At 27.4% G+C, this 9424-nt stretch overlaps 3 protein-coding genes across 3 annotated transcripts; 1 reads left to right on the forward strand and 2 right to left on the reverse strand.

Annotated features, from left to right (window-relative positions):
* Nucleotides 1-347: 347 nt before the first annotated feature.
* LOC103310267 (eukaryotic translation initiation factor-like) lies at nucleotides 348-2059 on the forward strand. Its single transcript, XM_029489908.1, has 6 exons — nucleotides 348-504; nucleotides 608-808; nucleotides 995-1095; nucleotides 1176-1329; nucleotides 1389-1518; nucleotides 1851-2059. The coding sequence occupies exons 1-6, from the start codon at nucleotides 427-429 to the stop codon at nucleotides 1859-1861; spliced, it is 675 nt and encodes a 224-aa protein (XP_029345768.1). The 5' UTR covers nucleotides 348-426; the 3' UTR covers nucleotides 1862-2059.
* Nucleotides 2060-2322: 263 nt separating this feature from the next.
* LOC103310266 (kelch-like protein 2) lies at nucleotides 2323-5584 on the reverse strand. Its single transcript, XM_029489478.1, has 3 exons — nucleotides 5356-5584; nucleotides 3838-4087; nucleotides 2323-3746 (listed from the first exon to the last, which is right to left on the reverse strand). Exons 1-3 carry the CDS (start codon nucleotides 5560-5562, stop codon nucleotides 3559-3561), a joined length of 645 nt encoding a protein of 214 aa, XP_029345338.1. The 5' UTR covers nucleotides 5563-5584; the 3' UTR covers nucleotides 2323-3558.
* Nucleotides 5585-5602: 18 nt separating this feature from the next.
* Nucleotides 5603-7459, reverse strand: LOC100570223 (kelch-like protein 3). Its single transcript, XM_016806975.2, has 7 exons — nucleotides 7337-7459; nucleotides 6955-7110; nucleotides 6665-6893; nucleotides 6416-6591; nucleotides 6248-6344; nucleotides 5820-5979; nucleotides 5603-5749 (listed from the first exon to the last, which is right to left on the reverse strand). The coding sequence occupies exons 2-7, from the start codon at nucleotides 7062-7064 to the stop codon at nucleotides 5631-5633; spliced, it is 891 nt and encodes a 296-aa protein (XP_016662464.2). The 5' UTR covers nucleotides 7065-7110; nucleotides 7337-7459; the 3' UTR covers nucleotides 5603-5630.
* Between the last annotated feature and the right edge of the window lie 1965 nt (nucleotides 7460-9424).

Genomic DNA, 9424 nt, shown 5'->3' on the forward strand with positions numbered 1-9424 from the left:
ATGCTTCTTTGATAGGTATATAATAAAATTATCATAATATGTTAAATAAGTTAAATTGTTCATCATTACATATTTAATCCAACATTCTAACCTAACGGAAACAATAATCAACACCACAATTAAACTGTAAATTGCTATTTTCTACTTTATTCTGCCTGGATGAACATAAGCATCGTGTATTAGTATACACAACCCAGAGATAAAATTATAAATTATTATTCATTTTTCTTGCACTTGGACTTGTGTAAAAAATTAGAGATGGAATAGTTTTACTTATTATTCATGCAATATTAAGTGTTATTTAGTCGTTTCTAAATATTTATACATTTTAATCATTGTTTTTTTTTTTAATTTGTATTATTTTAGCATGTGTTAAATACTGTAAAATCGATTGTTTACCATTTAAATGATGTCAACTTGGTTAAGATGACACAAAAAATGATTGCTTTGCCAATACATAATGTTAAACTACTCGATGACATAACGGAAATAATATTTGATCGAGTATGTATATTTCAACATAGATTAAAGTTCTAACTTCTAATTGAACTTGTATACTATCATTACTTTTTATTTTATCTATTGCATTATAATTATATCCATTTAGGCTTTAAAAAGACAAAATTATACACATATATACGCCCAGATGTGTGCATGTATGATAAATGACCCCAAGTTTAATAAACTTGCTACAGATACTAAAATTACATTTCAAAAAGTTCTATTGAAAAAATGTTACGATGTATTTTATACAAACTATCGACAAGAATTAAACAAATTGAAAGAGAAGATGAAAAATGATAAAATGGTAAATAGTTATGTTGTCATTATATTTTGTTATGATTTATGATTATTATCATCTATGGTTCTTAACATATTATATTACCTTTATTATTTTTTTTTTTTTATTTCTAATTCCCGTATGAAATTACATGTAATTCTGAATTCAAAATGAGTTTACTAATTTTAATAGGTTAGGTTCAATAATACTTAGGTATACATACTATTATTTGTTTACCAGGTACCGAAGAGGCGTATGTCCACTTTAAACAATTTTCAATTCGATTTTAATAAAAAATCCATATGCAATTGCAGGTGTGTTTTGAATTAATATTATTTAATTAATTATAACCTTATTTTTTTTTTAAATTTATATAAAGTACTCTTTTTGATAGATTTATTGGCGAACTCTTTAGAAAGGGTGCTGTTCCAGAAAAAGTTATTTTGTCATGCATTAGAGATTTAAGTAAAGAAAATTATGAAAATTATGAACTACAAATGCATTGTTTATGTACAATACTACAACTAGTAGGACCAATATTATCAAAAGTAACGACAAAAAAATTGCTTTAAAGAAATTGTTTAATATGAATAGTTTTTATTTCTAGACGTCATATGATTTGAACAAACCAGTGAATAAGCTTTTACCCTCTATAAATAACCATGGCATGTCAACTACACTAAAATGTTTAATACAGCAAGTAAAAAAAATGCATTCCAAGGGTTGGATGGATGAGGGTAATTGTTTTAGTTTTAAAATAATTTAAAAAATTACTGCTGTATAAGTGTTGAGTGTACCTCATTATTGAGTCACTAATGGATATGTTAGCATTTTTTTTTTTTTTTTGTATAATAATCAGACTTAACCTATAAATCTGCAGCTATCAAGATTAATAATTTATAATGAATGTTCCAAGTATAAAAAACATTGGATCCAATATGATATAGGCACATTTTATATTTTTGTAAACTGATTTTTTAGGACTATTATTTTTAGTATAATATACTAATAATGTATATTATACATTTTAATAATTATATTTTATAAGTTCAATTTGTTTAAATTATAGGAAAAAAATAAAAAGCGGAGTAGTTAATCAATTAAAACAGAAGTTTGTGTCACCACACGACGATCTTTTAGTACCTAATGCAAGCAAATTCAATAATTGGAAAAACTGGTCTTTGTGTAAATTTAATTATTATTGTAAACCTTTTTGACTATATTGTAAAATGATAACTCATTATATGTATTTAATATGTTATGTGTCATATTTTTCATCGTTGTATATTTCTATATTAACAATCAAATAAACGTGCTATATGTGTTAAGGCAATTTTATTTGAAATAATAAAAGTTATATTTTTATTTAGTTTATTCTTCAAAAAGATAATAGGTCCCACTAGAAATGATTGAGTGAGGTCTTATGAGTTTATAATTTGAAATATATATATGCAAATAACAGTTAATACAATCAAATAACTACCTACAAAATATTTTTCTCATATTACTATAAATTATCAATATAATTAAATACATATTTTGTCTCTAAGAATGTAATTAAATCAACATGGTTTTATGATAAAATGCAAATCGTTAATTTTGTTTGATGCTAATCCAAAAATATAAGAATGTTCATTCTGGAACATTTATTTATTTTACTCTTGACGATGGTTTTTTAATTCGTTAATGTGTTTCTGGGAATGTTGTTGAGTATAAAACATTTCAATATTTAGTAGAATATGATTGGGGGAGGGGAAATACCAATAGAAATCGATAACAAAAATAACAACGCAATTATAAGTAAAAACTTTAGTAAGGGGGTATAGGTTAATTATATTATGATGATAGTTAATAATGTGATTAATATTATAATTACCTATCCCACACCACTATACAAACGTGAGACGTTGTGCTATGTTGTTTACCATAATTTACCTATCTATATAATCATTTCCTCTAATATTGCAACAATAGCTTATTTACGATTTGATCATTTAAGAATAATTTCTTCTGGGAATGTAGCTTTCTATTTACATTAATTAATATTGATTAGCTATAAAATTGTATTCTATATTTACGTTGCACTTTTATTTGTATTATGTACATTAGATAGTATGGATGAAGTCATCATTAGGTGTTCGATATGTGAAAATTTTAATTTTTACTAAAGGTCCAATCGGAGAGGTGTTGAATATTATAATATTTTATGTGTTATATGTGTCGCGTATAGGTATGTGTGTAAAACGAGTGCGTATATTTATATATAAATTTAATCACCCCACATTCCATATGGCCCTTCGCTACTAGTTCCACGTGTTCTTATTTGAGTCTAAATATTACATATTACAAATACGTCCGGACATAATCATTTTTTACATGAATAGATAAACATATTCAATGTTATCTAAAACATTACACTAAATACTTAGTACACTAAGTACACTAAGTATTTGGTACAAAATATTAAATGAGTTGTTTTTGACAAAATAACCATGTGTTGTTAAATTTGTCCAATTGATATTTATATGCGAATTTATTTATATAAGATTAACCCAATAGACTTATAAAACGATTTTGAGAAAAACTGTACATACAACTTTTGGCCTCTTTGCCATCAAATTATGGTGGCCTATCATTGGCCATCTATTTATAGTGTAGGTACGAAAAACCTTTTCATAGAACATTCAAACACTTTAAATTAATAGAAAAATAATTAAGATATTATTTACAATATGAGAAAGTAGTAATATTATATTGAAACAAAAAAAATATGAATGCTAATAAGTTTTACAATATTGTGGAACATCAATGGCTACAGCTCCTGCAAATGACCTAGCAACATTCATCGATGCTGTGATCATGGTCCATTTATTAGTTTTAGGATTGTAAGATTCTACAGAATCTAGAACAGAAGCTCCGTCGTAACCACCCACGACATACAATAAACCACCCAATACAGCCACTCCTATATTGAGAAGTTAAAAAAAATTAAATATATTAAAAAAAAGTATGTTTTATCCAACAACAATTAAGATATATTAAACGAGTAGTTATACCAGCACCACGTCGACTCAAATGCATGTCCGGAATAGTAGACCAAACTCCTGTGCTTGGACTGTATGCTTCGACACTACTCCAAACCTGATGTCCATCCCAACCACCTACAGCATACAGTACATCATCTAAAACTCCGACTCCCACTGCATTGCGGCGTACACACATATCTGCAATTGGTGTCCATTTATTAAGACTGGGATGATAACATTCGACAGAACTTAATCTTTGCTCAGAATCAAAACCTCCTTCCTATACAGAATACACATTTCAATTAATAAAGTTTGCAGATTAAAAATCCCTTATTTTAAAATCTACGCAGTACAATATTAAGCATTTTTTAATGACAGTGATTGAATTCATATTTATGAACTCAAATATTTATTAATAGTTAATTTACTATATCAAATTTAATATTGTATAAATTTAACAATTATAAGAAACTTAAAATCAAGACATTTACATATTTTGTATTATTATTTTCAACATAAACAATATAATTAACTAATAATATTATTAGAATTATTTTAGAATTGATAAACACAATTTTATATTGAATTAATTAAACATGCGGAGAACTAGGTACAACAATAAGCAAAATAAAATTCAATCTCTGCTTTAATAAACCATCAAAACTACCTACACAATTGTGAACTGAATTAATACAGTTTTAATAATGCTAAAATATATATTATAGTTAGGTGGGTAAAAAAATAAGTCAGTAATATTTGAATTAGTATATTATTAACATTTTAATTTATAATATTAAGTTATAAACATTTTTTATTTAGTGGATTCGTGGTTTTCCTTTGGGGTCTTTATTGATTACAATTATAACAAATGTACCTATTACAAATTTAAATCATAAAGTAATAAACATTTTACCGCATATAAAAGATTATTCAATACTCCAAGACCATGACCAACTCGTCTAGTGGACATATTAGATACCGTATGCCAGAGGTATTCAAACTTTTTCATCCCAAGGCTCCTTCGAGTCTTCACAAAATGTTGACGGCTCCCAAATTAAAAATGACTGATAATTTAACTCGCGACTAATACTGCCAAACACGACGTACGCATTGATGATTTAACGATGGCAGTTGATGGTATCGCTGTCGCTATTGTGACTTACGCGATCAATTAAAGCTATACTTAGCGAATGATTATAGTAGAGTGTAGACTGTAGACAATCCAACGTTTCCCAACCGGTGTGCCTCAATTATAATAAAAAAAGTTTTTCGTAAAAATATTTTAAAATATTTATTGGTTTTCAATTATATGACGTGGCTCCCTTCGATAACTCTCGCGACGCCCCTGGGAGCCGCGACGCACAGTTTGAATACCTCTGCCGTATGCCATTCTCGAGTTCTGCAGTCAAAAAATTCTGCACTGTTTAAAAAACTATTTCCATCATGACCGCCAACCTTGAATTTGTATTATTATTTATATTATGTTAGTGCATACATTAGAACAGAAATTACTCATAAAGTAATGAATAATATTACAATATAACTTACGGCATACATACAATTATAAATCACACCAACTCCAAACCATCGTCGTTTACTTAACATGTTGTAGGTTGGTCCCCAATGAGGTGATTCTGAAGTTAAATCTAGCACATTAACTGATTGTAAAGTTGATTCGGAATTTATACCACCCAAATATAACACAAAATTATCATTTACTACAGCTAGACCACCAGCGTAACGTGGTGTTATCATTATTGGTCCAGTCTGCCATTGGTTGATTTTTGGGTCATACCATTCTGTACTATCGAATTATAACGGTATCATACTTTATGTGTACCACCGGGCTGTCTAGGTTTAGTTCGGATGTTATGTGGAATTTGGATAAGTTCTTCTGACTTAAGTAAATGAAAACGTAATGCTTCAAGAACGTAATCTTTGCCTTAAAAAATTATAAATATATAAACAAAATTATTAATCCGTCAAAAAACATATTGAGTAACTTAACTTACATTTAAAACAATTATTAAGAAGAGGATCATCAACAACATTTTTTAATATGTAATCTTTCGATATTAACGGTAGACGCACATGTTCCTCCATTAATTGGGGCAAAATTTGTTTTGTGGAATCCAAATACTGTTTTACCCACCGGATAACACTTTCAAATATCTACAACAATTAATATACTTATAAATTATTTATACTACATTTATGTACGCAGGTTACTTAAATTTCTCATCCATAATGGACACTGAAATATAAAAATTATTATAAATTTTAGTTTGCATACTTTATCTTCATATGGAGCTATACGCGATGAACTTATAATCAATATACTTATAAATCAATTAAACTATATTTATGCAAGTAGTTTACTTAATTTTCCCATCCGGAATGGGTAATAAAATATAACAATTATCAATTTTACATTTCATACTTTTTCTTCAGATGGAGCTGTAAGTTCATCACTAGAGATTAATTTGACCACTTGTTCAGATGACAAGCACGGAAATTCTCCGCCTTCTATCACATCCCTACAAATCATCTTATAACAATAAAAACATAATTTTCTTATAGAAACATAATAAAAGATAATATTTCGTACGAAAAGTGTTGTTGAAAATATAATTCTGAACTTGTTAACAATTTCGTACAGCTATGTAAATCAGCTAAAGTAATTATTCCAATAACATTTGTAGGACATATTTGTGCCTGTAGAAAATCACAACATGCGTTTTTGACTTCTTGTAACTGCAAAAGATTCGATGCTGACAACAAAATCTTAAAAAAATAAACAAAAAACAACATAAACAATTTTGTCTTCTATAATAAAATAAAAATTATTTATAATTACATGCACATTTTTTTCAGTGATTGAGATTTTTCCAGAATAAACAAAGTCTATTAAGAGCTGTAGGGCACTATAGTCCAACTGCCTGATAGTAACTAGATCTTGATTTTTTTCTGAAAAATTTGTGAACATTGCAAGGAAATATGGACTAGCCGATGCTAGAACCACTTTGTGGCCGAATATAACTTCACCATCGTCTGTTTCTAGTTTGATATCACAAAGAACCTCATCTCTAAAACAAAAATGTGTTACTAATATTTATCTAGCACTTTAAAATATCATTTACTACTTACTGGCGTGAGGTTTGTAGTACATTGTATATCTCCGTATATGACGTTTTCTTATACTCGTATTTGGCTTGGTCACATTGACTGGGTTCCGAAATTTGCTTTGTATTTTGCATTGCTGATTATATTGTTCACCAAGTCCGGTTCTTGATACAATTAAGGCTAAAAACAGTGCATGAAATTGATTTTAAAATAAATTAAAAGCATAAATACAAATCGTTAAGATTAATCAATGAAATAAAAAGTATTATTAAAAATCAGCCTTTTTTATTCAAAATGTATATTTAACTATGGTTCAAAAATAGTAGATATTTTTATATCTTGTACCTAGATGTTGCAATTCAAGTTGTAAATTTAGATTTTATTTAGGATTACAAAACATATTTACCTCAATAATTACTAAGATATCCACTTATTTTTTTTTTAAAATTACTCTCAGGTTGATAATGAATGTTCAAATGCCAGTAGTGTTGATAGAATTCAACTCCTGAAGCATATCTGTTGTCATACACATTACTATTAGGTACCAGTTTACACAAAGATATAGAACACACAGTGGTCTTCGATTATAATATTATGTAGTAGCAATTAATATTTTATTGGTAGATTAATATTTTTTAATATTTATGAGTATTTGATACTGACTGTAGACTTAACTACCTAGTCTAAAGAGGTAATATACTCCATTACATATATTTATATTACTAATAATTGAAAAATGTACATTACTTACATCATACATTTTAAATTTCAAGGTTTTTTTAATTTATAACAGTTTATATTGTTGTGTATAAGGGAAATTAAACCTTGCAGTGTGGAATGTTGTTTGGGCGGATGAAAAGCGAACAATTATTCTGAATTAAGTAAATAAGTAGTATGTAAGTATGTTGATATCATGAGAATGTCTTACCCATGCCATGTATCTCCGTCTTAAATTAAAAATTTAATCTAACATGGGACAATTTTACTTCTATTTTTAATATTTTATAATATTTCTATAGCAAAAATAATCAGAAGCCTTAAATCGATAAAGGTAGAAAAACTTATGAGAAATCTTGTATTACATTTTCAACTCTTAGATTTAAAAAAAAATATTTTATGAATTTCTAAATGTCGTGATTTTTACGTATTTTTTAACTTTAAATGCGTATAAAAATAAAATTAAGCCAACTGATTTTTAGTAATTTGCAAATGTCTTTGTAACAATACATATAAGGAGCCTTGTATTACATTTTCAAGCTTATTTACCCAACCAATATTAGAGCTGGTACAAATACAAATAATTAAACCTTTTATTACCTGATAATAGTTGTTGCACAAACAATTTATTTAATACACATTACACACAGTGGCGTTATTTCAGTTTTTATTAACTAGATTCTTATGGTTTAGTGCCAATTAGAGGTTAACGGGGGTAGGAGGTGTGGTAAATGTACCGACTTAAGGTTGATGTAAATACTAGACTGGGGAAAATACCCCAGTTGCCAACATCCCCCCCCCCCCAAATTATGTCACTGATTAAACACTATTAGCAAATGCTAGTTGAGCCTGTGCTAAACATAATAACAAATCTGTCTTGTGGATCTTCTCGGAACTATTAACATATTATGTTGTTTCACATCGTTGTTTTTAATTTTTTTAATACCTATATTATATAAGTATAATAATATATTTGTATTTAAAGATTAATAATCTAATTATTACACTAATTACGTTTTAAAAATATAACCATTTATATGTATACTTTTACACTTTTTTAATATTTTGTTTGAACAATGATTGCTATTATAACAAGTTATGAGGAAACTAGTATTACATTTTCAAGCTTTTTGACCTAGTGACAATTATTGTATTATTGATATTTATAATAAGAAACTAAAAGAAATTTAAATTTTAAAAATACGAAAAATATTATAAATATATTGACTTATAATACGATATTGAATATATTATACAATTATGATAAAATACACATATTTTGTATAACGTACCCACATAATATAATATTATTAATCATTTGTGAGGAATAGGTACGTATTTATTTGAATATTATCGTAATTAAAATGTTTATTACATTTTAGATTCTGAGCGAAGCGGGGAAGCTATAGTGGTTTTACAATAACGTTTATTTTTTTTTTTATCCAATAAACAATATTTCTACCAGAAGGAGTGCTTTGATTTCCACATAATACATAATATATAAAATAAAAAAAAAAATTTGTATAATATATAATATTATATTTATATTTAACATTTTTATGTATGCATTGCTAAACCATTCATCCGATTGCTATGCAATTTGGTACAGAGGTCAATCAGACATTGGGAATGAAGGTGGGTTAGATTTTGTCTTGAAAAGGTAAATAAGAGATCCAACCCGAGGAAACAATATATTAAGTTCGAACCACGGTCTCGGTAGACCAATGTGCTTGCATTTTTTTGATAATCCACGATCTCCCGCAGCGGTATTGCGACT

The sequence above is a fragment of the Acyrthosiphon pisum genome, chromosome A2 (assembly GCF_005508785.2).
Source record: "Acyrthosiphon pisum isolate AL4f chromosome A2, pea_aphid_22Mar2018_4r6ur, whole genome shotgun sequence".
Classification (NCBI taxonomy): Eukaryota; Metazoa; Arthropoda; class Insecta; order Hemiptera; family Aphididae; genus Acyrthosiphon; species Acyrthosiphon pisum.

Excerpts from the sequence above, each read along its gene's own strand:
- LOC100570223 (XM_016806975.2), bottom strand. The coding sequence starts at position 7,064 with ATGCAAAATACAAAGCAAATTTCGGAACCCAGTCAATGTGACCAAGCC. Across the intron at positions 6,894-6,954 it reads GTACTACAAACCTCACGCCA|AGATGAGGTTCTTTGTGATA; the intron begins GTAAGTAGTAAA and ends TTTTTGTTTTAG. Across the intron at positions 5,980-6,247 it reads CAGCTCCATCTGAAGAAAAA|ATATTTGAAAGTGTTATCCG; the intron begins GTATGAAATGTA and ends TAATTGTTGTAG.
- LOC103310267 (XM_029489908.1), top strand. The coding sequence starts at position 427 with ATGACACAAAAAATGATTGCTTTGCCAATACATAATGTTAAACTACTC. Across the intron at positions 505-607 it reads CGGAAATAATATTTGATCGA|GCTTTAAAAAGACAAAATTA; the intron begins GTATGTATATTT and ends ATATCCATTTAG. Across the intron at positions 809-994 it reads AGATGAAAAATGATAAAATG|GTATACATACTATTATTTGT; the intron begins GTAAATAGTTAT and ends AATAATACTTAG.
- LOC103310266 (XM_029489478.1), bottom strand. The coding sequence starts at position 5,562 with ATGATAACACCACGTTACGCTGGTGGTCTAGCTGTAGTAAATGATAAT. Across the intron at positions 4,088-5,355 it reads TTTATAATTGTATGTATGCC|GAAGGAGGTTTTGATTCTGA; the intron begins GTAAGTTATATT and ends TATTCTGTATAG. Across the intron at positions 3,747-3,837 it reads TTTGAGTCGACGTGGTGCTG|GAGTGGCTGTATTGGGTGGT; the intron begins GTATAACTACTC and ends TTCTCAATATAG.